Source organism: Linderina pennispora (assembly GCF_002104995.1).
Source record: "Linderina pennispora strain ATCC 12442 chromosome Unknown DL89scaffold_8, whole genome shotgun sequence".
Taxonomy (NCBI): Eukaryota; Fungi; Kickxellomycota; class Kickxellomycetes; order Kickxellales; family Kickxellaceae; genus Linderina; species Linderina pennispora.
This window is the reverse complement of record NW_024468256.1, coordinates 306,505-320,182: the sequence shown is the minus strand read 5'-3', so window position 1 is coordinate 320,182 and position 13,678 is coordinate 306,505. Positions and strand designations below refer to the sequence as shown.

At 55.4% G+C, this 13,678-nt stretch overlaps 4 protein-coding genes across 4 annotated transcripts; 1 reads left to right on the top strand and 3 right to left on the bottom strand.

Moving 5' to 3' along the window:
* Positions 1–1,270: 1,270 nt before the first annotated feature.
* On the bottom strand, positions 1,271–3,415 carry DL89DRAFT_258139 (uncharacterized protein; the record flags this gene model as incomplete). Its single annotated transcript, XM_040885584.1, has 1 exon — positions 1,271–3,415. The coding sequence occupies one exon, from the start codon at positions 3,413–3,415 to the stop codon at positions 1,271–1,273; it is 2,145 nt and encodes a 714-aa protein (XP_040742786.1).
* A 348-nt stretch (positions 3,416–3,763) lies between these two features.
* On the bottom strand, positions 3,764–4,426 carry DL89DRAFT_293520 (uncharacterized protein; the record flags this gene model as incomplete). The annotated part of the gene is made up of 1 exon (XM_040890398.1): positions 3,764–4,426. One exon carries the CDS (start codon positions 4,424–4,426, stop codon positions 3,764–3,766), a length of 663 nt encoding a protein of 220 aa, XP_040742785.1.
* Positions 4,427–5,450: 1,024 nt separating this feature from the next.
* DL89DRAFT_258137 (uncharacterized protein) lies at positions 5,451–8,532 on the bottom strand (the record flags this gene model as incomplete). The annotated part of the gene is made up of 4 exons (XM_040885583.1): positions 5,451–6,191; positions 6,232–8,041; positions 8,095–8,186; positions 8,434–8,532. 4 exons carry the CDS (start codon positions 8,530–8,532, stop codon positions 5,451–5,453), a joined length of 2,742 nt encoding a protein of 913 aa, XP_040742784.1.
* Positions 8,533–12,967: 4,435 nt separating this feature from the next.
* DL89DRAFT_170456 (uncharacterized protein) lies at positions 12,968–13,391 on the top strand. Its single transcript, XM_040883782.1, has one exon. It carries the CDS (start codon positions 13,085–13,087, stop codon positions 13,319–13,321), a length of 237 nt encoding a protein of 78 aa, XP_040742783.1. The 5' UTR covers positions 12,968–13,084; the 3' UTR covers positions 13,322–13,391.
* Positions 13,392–13,678: the final 287 nt, after the last annotated feature.

The window sequence follows — 13,678 nt, the reverse complement described above, 5'->3', positions numbered from 1 at the left end:
AGCTCAGAGCTGAAGAGGCTTCCGGTGACCGCGTTCTTTATTCCAAACCTGCGTTACAATATGGACATACCTGGAGTTAGAGAGCTATTCGCCGGCTACTATATGCGAGCTGGAGAGATTCTCGGCTTGAGCGACTCGCTAGATGCTGACCTCATAAAGGCACTGGTTTCTGAAGCTGGAGCCTGGGCGTTCCGGGTGCAATCGACCGAGCCTGTAGAGATGTTGGTGAACACCCTGCTACGCAAGTCGACGACGCTAGGCCCGCAGGGGGTGCTGGTACTGCTCCATGAGCTTACCATGATCCTTCGCAACATCTCGATGGTTCATTACGCGGATAAAAATGGTATCCCGAGAAACAAGGATCATTACATTACGTTAACCCCACTCGCATCGCGTACATCTTCCTATGGGCCAGTTCGGTACACCGATCCACTACACGCGTTCAGATTGACCAGACGTGCACTGCTTGCAACATACCTTAGCCGGGGTATCGAGCCACCTGTAGAGGCCCTGACAATCTTCTACTTACACATGGCTGGCACCGGCGATAAGGGCGCAAATAAGCTAGCAGCCAACATATTCGGGGATATTCCGCCATCGCTGACATCCAGATGCAGCAGAAGCAGCATGGTGATGCAGGCATTCTACGAGCAGCAGCTACTCAAGGCAGCACAAAGCCGGCGGTGGCTCATTCGGCTGTTCCAGCACATCCTGGGCCACACAGCTGTAGATTCGGCAGGGTTCCAGCAACGCATTGTCAGCCAAACGGTAGTCCAGTTCCTGAACCACCGTCATTTCATTGACCTCGGGTTCTTTGCGCTGGAAAAGGCATTTATAAGATTCGTCGACAAGCCACGGTTCACGCCGGAATACCTGAATACCGTGCGGCCACGGTTCTGGGCCATGCACATGTTCTTGAGGAGGCGCAACTACGTGGCCAGGCTCGTGCTGCACGACCGGATGTTCCGCGTCCACAAGTACAGGCTGTTTGTCATGCAAGCCACGTCGATTCCCTGCGCAAGCAAGATGAAGACACAGGGCATTAGTCGACAGATGGCCGAGGTAAACGAGCACGATGTCGCGACAGCTATCAACATATTCATGAATGCAGTACCGCCCGACCGTCTGGGCACCGAGAGATACTCGACTGAGCGCATGATTGAGCAGCAGACTCGCGTCGTCAAACCGCATTCGGATGCAACGTAGTAGGAAGCAGGGTTCCGCAAAATAGCTATATTCACCAGACATTACTAAAACCAGACACAGCATGCTACGGGCGTGGGTAGCGCTGGGCCATGCGCTGGACCAGCGTGACGGGGTTCAGTCCACCGACTCCCGACGATGCGCCCATGGATCGGTCTGGCTTATTGCTAGCATACGCCATGCGATACTCGTCCTGCGTATGTGCTCGCTGACGCTTGGTCGGTGAGATGAAATCATCATCATAATCGACGGGCTTTGCATGCTTGACTCCACTAGTAGCCGATCTTCTGCCACCAACCAGCGCACCAGTGTCCTTGTCGGGAGTGGTACCTGTGAACAGATTGATAGCCTCCTGCACACGCGCCGACACCATGCTGGTATTGGACTGCGCTGGCGAGGCTGTGCGGGTCGAGCCGCCGGTACGGCTCTCCGCCCGCACGCCCACCGGTGATATCAGCGACGACCTGCGAGAATTGGAGCCGATAAACGCATATGTGCTTTCTGTGCTTTGCGGTCTGGCAGCGAATGTGTGGCTATTGTCAGTACCCAGCTGGTCCATCGAGTTGAACGCAGCAATGCGCTCGCGTACACTGGGCCTGATTGGCGATTTGTCTACCCGTCCGCCAAACGGCGCTCGCAGCCGGCTCCACAACGAGCTCTTGGTCGGCTGGATATCAGACGCCGTCATGGCCCTTGTCGGGGCAGCGCGCGGCGGTTTAGACACTGGGGGCGAGTGCGGCAGCTCTGCCTGACAATGAGGGCTTGCTGCTACCGACCCCACAGACGACGTTGAGCCCGTCCCTGTCAGCGCCACAGTGCTCGCTTGCCCGTCCTCCTCATCTTCGGTCTGCCGGTGGTGCGAGTTGGTCGATGCTCTGCTCTGCTGGCTGGCGCCGCTTAGCCCGCGACTGCGCAAAGACCCCCTGGAGATCCGCGACTGCGGAGCAGCCAGCATTCTAACCTTCAGGCTGCTGCCTCTGTCGGGCGTTGGGGCTGCTGGCGTATCGATGTTCGTGAAATCGCTGGTATTGACATCCGTATCGGACTCCAGCACGGGTATTTCGCGCGACAGGCTGCTGCGGCGACGACTGGATCTGCGCAGGTCAACCGGATGAAGCATCTTGCGCTTGAACTTGCTAGTCACGGCCTCCCGCGGCTGAGCGTCGCCTATGGCATGTGGGTCGCGCAGAATCTCATGGCTGCTCTCCTGGAAGCTTTCTTCCCGCGCCGACAGAAACTCAACTTCACTGCTCAGCGATTTGGGCTGCCGGGACAATGGCGAAACCCCATGCAATGGCCGGTACCAGCTCGAATGGGCCGGGCGCTGTCTCTGGTGTGCGCTGCCGGGCGTTCTCTGGGCTGCTCCATCAGGAGGAACCGGCGGCCGACCGCTTCGGGGCTCGCTCATAGACACTGTGCTGCTTCGGGAGGTCGGACGCCGAAGCCGGGGGCTCGTTGGCGGCGACTGCGGTTGGTACCGCCGAGGTGAGAAATGCGCTGGCTGCTGCGGCTGCCGTGGTGAGAAATGCGCTGGCTGTTGTATCGAATGCTGCACAAGCCGGCGCACCCTACCAGCACTACGTGGCGATACATCCATTGCCTCGCCGTCCCGCGCCATGAGCTGATTTCTGATTCCCGGAGACGCTGCCCCGCGCATAGACACATCCGACCCGCGTCTTCTTTCAACAACAGGAGCCTGCAGTCCATTATATGCAGTCTCGTCCAGCTGCTCTCCATATCCAAGAGGCGCCACTGGTGGCAGCGGCAGCGCGTCCAGCCCCTCAATCACCGATCCCGCAATCGACGATGCGCTCGGCGACACCGGGGCTCCGCGCAGCTCCACAACCTCTAGAGCTGGTACCTGGTCACTTGTCTGCTGGTCGTCCACGAACTCCAGCTGGAAGAAGTACTTGTGCTGACTCGAATGCAGTGGCTCGCCGTCGCGCGTGAATATGTACCGCTTACCTATCGGCCACTTTTTGCGCATTTGGTGCAGCACGAACCCGGGTCCCCGAGCCACCCCGTTGGTGTATCCGCAGTTCACTAGTGATACTACTGATGTCTGCACCAGAGACTGCAGCTCCATGTCGTGCGCGTACCGGTAGCTCAGCTCCTCGTCGTCGTCTGTCCGGAACGTCAACGTCACCTGTACCACGAGATCGCTGGCCACTATCAGACGCGTCTCTGGTATTCTGAACGGCTTCAGCGACATGTTGCTGCGTTTTCAGCTATTGTCTCTTTGTGTCTAATGCAAATAAGTCTGGTGCGCTGAAAATTCGAGCCAATTCAGGAAAAGAAAAGCAATGCCGAGAGCTTTGTTTACGCTTTGGCAGCACCGGGAGAAACAGCCAAATCAGAGCTTTTTGCGCCACGACGCGTGGTGGTGCACCGGTCTGGCTGGGCTCGAGCCAGATGAATTTATTGATAATTTGGAAAGCGAAGTGAATAAAGGGCGCTACTCAGCAACCTCCATCTCAGCCTGCCTGTCCTGAGGGCTGGTCATTACATAGTCGCAGCGATTGTCAAAATCATCGTTTCTGCGCCCGCTACCGTTACGAAACTAGAGGCGATTACCCTTACCACCACGACTGCGTCCACGACCACGACCGCGACCATGGCCACAGCCATTCTCCTGAGTAGGCTCCGTCCCATGGTCACTATCATACACCTTGTGGCCAAATGGCGAGCCACTTAAATGCATCGCGCTTTCCTGGACCTGGCTGTCGAAACGAACCAACATCTGCTCGAACCGACCGGCCGTAACCATATCTGGATCAACCTCTAGTTTCTCCCAGATCTTTGGGTACTCCTGGCTGATCTGGCGACAAATCTCCACCGCATTCCCATCATTCCTACCAGCCCTGTCGAACACAGAAAGTGCAGCAACTCTGACCTGATACACACGGCCATTAGCCAGTCTCAGGCCAGCATCAATCTGGTTCTGTGCCTCCTTTCTGTATATCTCCTGCGGGAACCATCTGGCCAGGTCCTCCAGCAGCTGTGCTGGTGTTGCGTAACGGCGCCTGCCGACGGTCTCATAGGCAACCCCAGAAAGCTTGCGCTGCAGGCACTGGACGATGATGTAGTCAGGGTAGCCTTCAAGAAAATCATGTACGTAGGCGGGCATAATACCGAGCCAGCTCTCGGATGACATGCCGTCGAGTTTGCCAGAGAATGCCGGTGCTAGCCTAAAAAAGTTCAGAATATCGCGTGGATATTTCATTTTCGAGTTGTCGTAGTCACAGTTGGTCTTGAAGAAATGGGCTGAATGGTGAGTGACAAGAAAGATGTGAGCTTGGTGGTCCAGGTCGTACCAGGGCAGGCTGGGTGCCGCTTGGAGGTTTTATAGCCTCACCCCCGCTGTCTGGCTGGCCAGTCCGACGGAAGCCTCCACGTTACTTTGCTGTGTCGCTCATGCCGAGCCTATTTTAGCCGCAGTTTGGTAAGCTCGCCTTTGGTCAGCATGTGCGGCATATCACCTTGTCTGAGCTTTTATTCACTGAGCTTAGACCAACAATATCATTACGATGTCTCAAAGAACGAGACAAGGTTCTTGACCGACTTGGCTGGCCGGCCTGCTGCAGGCTTGCCTGCTAGCGGCGACCCAGGCGGCTTGTTCAGGAATGCTGCCCGGTTCTTTAGCACCAGCGATGTGCCCAGTGGGCTCTTGGGGCTGCCTGGCGGGTCTGACGTATTCAAAACAGGTGTGCTTTTCTTTTTCTTCAGCCGTGCGCGCACCTCAGCTAGCGGATCAGCTGCCGCAGACTCTGTCTTTTCTAGCGGGAGGCTTCGGGCTGGAGTGTCCGGAGCTGGCCGCGGACGACAGGTTGGGTGTAGAGGCGGTCGATCTGGGGCTGCTGGTAGACATCGACTTGGGTGCCAGCACTGACTTTGGCTCAAGCCTTTGGCTCAACCTTTGGTTCTTCCTTGGCCACGAGCGTTGCCTCAGCCTTGGGGACTTCAGGGGTTGCCTCAGCCTTGGGGACTTCAGGAGTTGCTTGGATCTTGGGCGCTTCGGGTACTGCTTCAAGCCTTGAGCACTTCGGGTTCTGCTTCAGCCTTGGGTGCAGACACCGCCTCCAGCCTCTCCCTCTAGCACGCTTGGCTCATCAGCAACAACAGCAGCAGCAGATTCGGCTGGTGGCGTGGTAGCAGTCGTGTGGGCAAAAGTGCGTGGAGGCTTCAGTGGCGCGGCCGCAACCGCAGGCAGCTCGGATGCAGCGACAGGATCAGCAGCCGGCAGTGAATCAGCCGGACGCAGGGGTATGGCCAACCGGCGTTGAGCCATGCTCAGCAGCAGCCGCTGACAGCACGGGGCTGACAGCCGGCTTTGCAAACTTGGCCATGGCGACCGACTTGACCTTGTCGAACAGCCCGCTGGCTTTGGGCTTGGCAGCCTGGGGCTCGCTCTGGCGAATCGCGTTCTGCTGCTCCTCCCGCAGCAGGCGGTCGTTGGTCATCTCCAGCACCTGGTCGATCTTGGTCAAATCAACCTTTCCGTCCATGCCAGCCTCGCTCGGTGCCTGCCACTTTTCCTGCTCGTTCAGCAGCTCGCGGTTGTACATGTCCATCTTTTGCAGCAGATCCTCCATTTCATTGTCTGACAGAACCCGCATCCCGTCGTCGACGTCCTCGGGCAGGAGCTCAGCCGTTGCAGCCAATGCGGCGTTGTTCGAAATGTACATCGACCGGCGGTTGTTTTGGGCTACAAGTTTCTTGCGGTTGCGGTCGCCTGCCCGGCGCACCAGCTCGTCAATATCGAGCTGGCCGGTGTCAACAGGCAGCACATCCGCCTCCTCGGGCACCGCAGCGAGTGCTGGAGGTGGCTGGGTGGGCGGCTGGGTGGGCGGCTGGGTTGCCCACAGGTCTGATTTAGCCGCCGGTGTGGTTGGTGTGAGCTGCTTGTTGTACTCCTCCATACGACTCAGCATATCGTCGAGGGTACTGGCTGGCATCGACTTCCAGCTGTTCTGCGCCTCCTCCGAGGGCTTCGTCGACTTGTAGTAGTTTTCAGGGTTCTGGATAAACCGATGTGCGCTGCTTTGCATACTGCGCCTTGGCATTGAACAGCTGGTCGTCGAACAATGTGCTGTAGCGGTTGCTGTCGCCCTCCAGCTTGTCCCATGTCATGTCGTAGATGGACTTTACACGGGCCTTCGGCTGTGGCACAGCCGACTTGTTCATGTCGCTCTCGCCCAGGTCCATGTCCTGGTATGCTTCTAGAATGGTCGATAGCCGAAGCGAATTGTTGCTTTGCGCACCGATGCTCTGCCGCACATCCCACCCATTGTGTGAAGTGTCGAATGCATCGTCAAGGTTGTTGCTGGGTGACACGCCAAACTGCGCGTCACTCGGCATTGTCTGCAGCTGCTGCTGCCCTTGTCGCAACAGTGTGTCCATGGACAATGGCGACGCTATGGCGTCGTCCGGAGCACCCAGCGATTTTCTTGAAACGGGAGGCGACGCCAGCTGCACGGTCTGAGCGCCATGGGCTTGGAGATTGTTTGCGGCCAGCCCGCTGCCAGCGGACTGCGGCGGAGGAGGTAAGGGCTGGTGAACAAAATTTGGCAGAATCGGTGGCTGCCCTGACTGCGCCACAGCTTCTGCATGCGGCGTCCCACGCACATTGTCGGCTGGCATGGGTGTGGCCACATCGCTGAAGGCCGATGCCGGGCTGGAGGCGACGCTGGTGCGCTGGCTGGGCTTGCGCCGCACCATTGATGTCCGCCGCGTCGACCCAAACACAGCGCCCTCGACAAAGTCCATCGACAGGCTCTCCAGGCCGTCCAATGTTGTGTGTGCACTAACCGGCAACGTGTCCCTGCTTTCCTTACCCGGCCCTGATGCGCGCTCCGTCTTGCTGTAGATGCCCAGGCCGCTGGTGGTCTCCTGGTGGTTTACCGGCGTTGTCGGCTGGCTCATCGACATGTGGGACGGGTACGGTGAAACATAGTCCATCTTTGACTTGAAGCCAACCTTGCTTGCACTGTAGAGGCGTGCCGGCTTTGGGGGTGGCGTTGCCGCATCGAATGCAGTTGATTTGGCACTCGGTAGCGCCGATACGGCAGCTCCTGTCGCATCGGGCTTCTTTGTCGGCCGCCCACGGCGCATCGGCACAATTGCATCCGAGTCCAGCTCGGTAATCGCGTTCTGGTCTGCAAAAGTCGTCCGCAGCTGGCGTCTGCTTCGCCGCATACCGCTTTGGCTGATGCTGCGCCGGGAGTCCCCGACCTTGAGCTGCTTATTCGATATGCTGTGCATCATAGGCGTTCCAGCCGGCGACGATGGAGGGCTAGCATAGATGTCTTCAAGCATACACTGCTCGCCGCGCAGTCCGCATACATATGCACACAGCGTGTAGATTGTGCAGCGCTCGCGCGGCTCCTCCCGCATGGTGATCTGGAAAATGTGCTTCAGCTGCTTCGAGTACGATGGCCGTTCTGGGATCGAGTACTCGGCATTCAGGATGGCCAGAGGCGATGCATTGTCAAACGGTGTGCAGTAGTAGCACAGCTTATACAGAAGCACGCCCAGTGCCCAGATGTCTGCCTTTTCAGTGATGCCGCGCTGCAAATACAGGTCGATCATCTCGGGCGCGCGGTATTCTAGCGTTGTGTACCGCTGGATTTCTTCTTCCAGCGCCACGACCTGGTCACGCGCCACACGTCTGTCGGGTTGCACCAGCTGGTCTGTGGCCGATCCAAAGTCGCACAGCTTGTAGTCGCTGTCGCCAACCAAGATATTCTCCACTTTCAAATCGCGGTGCAGCACAGGGTGGCCGCTGGTAGTGCATGTGCGCGACGGCCTTGCACGCGTCGCCAAATATGTGCAGAATTGTCTTTTCGTCCAAGTGCCGCGGCAGGTGGTTGTTTATCAGCCCAAGAATATCACCGTGGCACTGGCTCCATCAGCAGGAGCGCCTGCCCGTCGCCAATCTCCGCGTCATCGAGCGCTACAATGTTTGCGTGTCCCGAGAGTTGACGCTACAAACAACAGTGTCTGTTAGCAATGGGTGCTTTCTCGGCCTCCTCCCCCGGCACTGCGGACCGTAGGATGTGCTGCTGTATTGTTTTCGCGTTATTTTGGAAACAGCCCAATAAATTACAGCCTGCAGAGAATGTTGTTTTGGTTGGTGATGGCCAACAGAGTTTTTCTATTTCCGTTTTCGCCCACTGCAAATCACAACCTGCTCTTTGTCGCGCTTCTTTCGGCGCATTCGTCTGTCCTTACCATGAGCTGAATCTCCTTCTCGACGCGCTGTCTGTGCTCGGGCTCGTCGTGCGCAAACTTTATGTGCTTGAGGACCTTTGTCGTCCCCGTGCTGATCATTGTTACCAGGTATACGTTGGCATGGCCACCTAGGTAACGCAGTTGTGAAAATATGCAATGGTGGTGAGCATGAGCAAGGGTTCGCAACTCGGGCCTGGGTGTTTGAATGCTCCCTTCGCAAAGGAAGCTGTGATTGTGCACTGCCGATCTCTGGGCTGTCTGGTACTGTACCTTCAGAGAGGAACTGCTTTACCGCGCACGACTGCTGCCCAACTTGGAGCATCGTGCCCTGGGCAAGCACACCGCCTGCGGTTGCTGCTGCTGCTGCGCCATTGCTATCTGCGTTTTGTGCTGGGTCACTCCAGGACCCGGCGCTCTCGTAATTGTGAAGCATCCGAAATGTTTACTGTAAAGTTACAAGGAGAGCAAAACTGTGGAATAAAAGGCTAGGCGTGAGACCAAAAAGGGAGAGAAACGCTGAAGAATACTGGAAATTGGCGAATCAAGCGCAGAAATAACTGTGCTGGAGCTTAAAAAGGCGCAGACCACTCAGAAGCCGGACCACAAAGAAGACATGCCCAGAGTTTTTTCCTTGGAGTCGAGTCGACTACGAGGGCGATCATCCTGCTCCACACAAATTGCTCGAGGAGCCGAGCCGCCGCTTGCTGCTGATGGCAGTGGCACATAAAACAACAACGCCATCTCGGTATCAAGATCGTGACTGATCGCCAGAGGTGCTGGCACTGCGTAAATGCAGGCCCTGGAAATACCCGCCGGGTTATTTTTGTGATCCAGCTTCGTTCTGTGGAGCTCATGCCGGCTATAAAATCCCACCGGCAATGGCACAATGAACACCATCGGGCCTTTACTTGGTCTTTCGATACGTTATTCCTTGGGCCGGAAGATAGATACTGCATCGGCTACAATGCAAAAAAAAACGATGTAGCGCCAGAACCTGGGTGTTCGGGTACACTTTTGCAGTCTATCATTCGAGGGACAGCTCGGCAAATGTCTTCAATGATATCAGTAACCGAAATAGGGGGCGGGACAGCGTGACATAGCACTATTTAGCCCAGCAGGTATATACAGACACCGAACGACACTGAACGTGGACGGTATACTAAATTGAGAGGGACTAGCTAACTGGCTCCCCTTAGCACTTGAACGTGGGGGAGAGCCATTTGCAAGTGTAGTAGAATATTGAGGGGAGGGGGTGTTGCGAACAATCAGCCCGGAATGGGCTCGGAGCTTTTTACCCATTGGTAACTGCGACGTGAGCCCCTTACAAAATAAAAAAAAAAAGTGGTGCCATTCCCGTATAACTTGACCCACTTGCAGAAATCAAGAAGCCAAGCGCTACTCATTGGGGATTCTAACTGAAACTGGCAAGCACAATGCCTGGCTGTGCTAATGGTGGTTGTTTTGGAATCTCGCTCAAATGTGCGCTCATGCCGGACAAGCGCCGCAAGAATAGGTTCTTTCTTCTCTATTCATCCGCCCTATACTGGCCGCCTCCGCCGCTTACGCTGATGTTTTGCCGTTCCGCCAGCATTTGGTGTACCAATCCACAAGAGAGAAATCAGCAGGTTGTGGTGCCGCGTTTGGCGATAGATGGGGATGGACTCAACTGCCGAATCGGCATCTAAAAATACAGGCAACACTCAATAGCAGTTTGCATCATTTTGGAGGAGATGCGGGGGCCGCGCTATTGGCGGGCACCCTGTATTCAGATGTTGTCATTGAGTTTTTGCAATGAAAATCGCATTTGGGCTGAGAAAGTGAGCAGTGGGAGCATTCCAAGTTGGCCTTCAATAAGACAGTCGCTATTAGCACCACAGTAACATCCTTCGCAGTTATTTTGCCACCCCGAAACAGGATTGGACCCCTCTCCCCAGTCACCTATTCAGCTTGGGAGTCTAGCAGGTACACCAATGTGAAGGAATACCACCTCCAAGCTATCCGCTGTGATTCGTCTCTATTACTGGGCGAGTGCGACCGTTGACTGCCTAACATTCAGTGCAACGAGGTGTCTTCACAGTGGATCAAATCACCTATTTGTGTAGATTCCCAAGCTGAACGGTGTCTGTCCATGTGCTCACCCCAATCACCAAAATTCCGGCGTGTTGCCCGCCCGACCTAAATTGCTCATAAGCAAAACCTGTTTAGATGGTGGCCAACATAGGCATACCACCATTATAAAAAGAAAAAATGCCATTGGGTGGATGCACATGTGCATTCAGAACGGCCTGGCACAGATTGGATGGCCAAAGACAACAGCAGCGAGAGACACTAGGTCTGTTTTGGTTTTCCGCCAGAAATTCTGTTAATGTATGTATGGATAGGCACAGCTTTGGTATGTCCCGTGCCAACGAATAGGGGAGAAATGGACCGCTTTTTGGGGCAGTGAGACAGGAACTATATGAGCGTTTGGTACTCCATTTATGTAGGTGCAGATAAGTGCATATCCGCTTTCCCAACTACATATTTGTCGGCTAGTTTGGCAGCAACGCCAGCACCAACCAGTTTTTGTGTCCGAGCACCTCGACAGGGCGGGGGAGGCTTGGGAAGAGAAAGCGTCGTTAAGCCTGCCAATTGAGGAGAACCGCACAAGAGCCAAAGGGCGCGGCTCAACGGGAGACAATCAATAGCTGCAATGTAGGCATAGAACTTGAGCCTATTGTCACTCGTGGTTCCTTTTTGTCGCAAATCATGTGGAATCTGACAATTGCGCCTGCAGGCGTTTGGGGGGTGGGGGTCGAGGCAGGCGAGAGGAACAGAGGTAGTGTGCCATGGTTTACAAGGTCTTCTTACAACCGCGTGCCAATAAACAGCAGAAGAGAAATAAAGGATTCACGCATCATTCTATATTTATTTGCGTCCACGGGTATATTGACAAGGCGGTGTGTCATTGTGCTATGCAAGCTGAATGCGTCGTGAGTGCCATTTAGGTTCCTACACGGCTCTTGCCCGAGCGAGCAGGCGGGCAAGCAGGCGAGCAAGCGGGCGGGCGGACAGACGAACTGGCGAAAAAAAAGCTCACGCCAGCCCCATTGTCAGGACCTGTTCCCTACATCATTTCCTTAGCGGGAAGAAGGCGATAGTGGATTGTGAGAGGCGCATGCTCGGCAAAAAAGGTCATAAAGTCTGCGCGTATTATGAGGGATCTGGAAAGCGCACACCGCAGATCATGGTCACTCAGCAAAAATTTTGTGCTCAGATCGCCATATGCATAGCCGAACACTATGTCACTATTTCGTCCTTGCCCTTTCTCGGCTAGGTAGGGTATGTGGAGGTCGTGTGCCAGCATGGAGCAAAAGGCTCGGTCTTTTCTATTTCCAGCGGCTGCGCACAAAAGGGAGGGGGTTAGGAAATGGACAGTAGAGCTGGTTCTATTCTTCATAAGCTATTGCCGAGAGACATGTGGGGAAGGGCGGGAGCACGACATGTAAGAATTCAAGGGGCAAGGCTATTCAGGCCCGGCTTATCTCTCTGGGCCATGCATTTTTCACCTACCCCATGTTGAAAAGGCACGGCGCTTCCTCAAACCATGTCACAGTTGGAAATCAAAGCACTAGGGCATGTACCCAACAGTAAGCTGCAATTAGCAGTTACGTGGAGGTTCGGCGCTGTTCGATTGGAAAGTGAAGGGGCAAGGCATGCGCTGCTGGGCCGATATGCTTGGCGTTTCTCCAGAATCCCACGTATCTACACCCTTATTCCTCCCTTACGGAGAGGGGATATATGTGAGAGGTAAAATATAATACCCGGAAACTGGTCATCTTGGGCCAATTGTGAGAAAAAGTCAGTAGGAGACGGAAGCGGCAAAGGTTCGGAGACGATTTCTAGGCCCGGCCGTGCTACTAGGCTGCGCTGAAACGTTTGCTCGCTGGCTCTGCAATTCTCATCCCCCGTTTTCTAGTGTACCGCCCAATTGAACCCTGGTGCTCGCATATCCATTCCAGCATATATCATTTTGCCGACGGCAACAGTAGCTAGCCGAGGATGAGTAGCTCGTCGGGAATCTCCTTTCCGTGAAGGTGCGGAGCTTTGGCATAAAAGCAATGTATCCCGATTTTCAGCAAAACAGCCTTTGCTGGGCTGATGCTGTGCGTATGCGCAATGTGGATGTTATTATCTGAGCCTTGCGCAATGGAATAATGCGCATTCGCCGCCGACGGCAAGCATCCGGAAATACTCAGCTGAGTGAATCGGTATATCTGTGGTTGTCGATATACGACTAAAAATATCACCCGAGAGCGATTGTCGGCCTGTCTGGGCACCACTGCTTTCGCCACCTGGGCCAGCGAACCACCAGGTCACCAGCCAGGCTTGCTGGAACTCGCGGCCGGCACCAAGGTGGCTTTCCAAGCGGTTCATTCACATACACAATATGCATAGTTCCTGTACCGTTTCCTTCACTCTACTGCCTTTGTAATCAAGCCGAGCCCGCAACAAGAGGCAAAATGGAAATCAAGCATACCTGATGTCTCCTGCGTGAACCGCAATTCTCAGATGGGCTTAGCAGAGGGCATTTTCCAGGACACAGCGTTCTGTCGAGTTCTTTTCCGGCCGCAGCTTAATGCTGGCTGTTGCTGATGCACTGCGATCTTAAATGCCGACATGGAGCAGGCTCTTTCTGCCAAAGCAGCTGCTGCGAAGAAACATTGGCAAGCGTGCACCATGCACAGCGCAAGTGATGCGGCATCGATGGGGGAGGGGCATGGCCAGAACACGGCCCCTGGGATTTCTCATCGTTATTTTCCGAGTGGGCCGCCAGAAGGAATTAAAAACATCCCAGTTGCCTGCTGAAACAAAAAGAAACGGCATCTGTGAGAAGAGGGCGGGTTGAGAGCCCGGGTTTGTTAGGTGGGGGCCAGCTGCCGCATGCCTGCCGCCCACTCCCGACTTTTGTTTTGCTGTCAGGATTTATTGGGCAGGGGGTGTGCGGGGGGAGGGTGGGCACCCGGCATGCTCCGCCTACTGCCCTGATTGCCGAGTGTGGTGGCCAACAGTGGGCAGAGCCGGTATTTCTCTCCTTGCCCACTTGGCTGTAGCCGTTTCGCATTCCGCTCCAAAGGCTTTCCGACTCGTATGTCTATTCATATGCAAGTGATGAATAAATAGGCAGCATACCGCCGTCTCTCCACCCGCCTTTTCCATCAGCTTCACCCAAGCACCCTCAAACATCCCCCAACCGCCCCTCCGC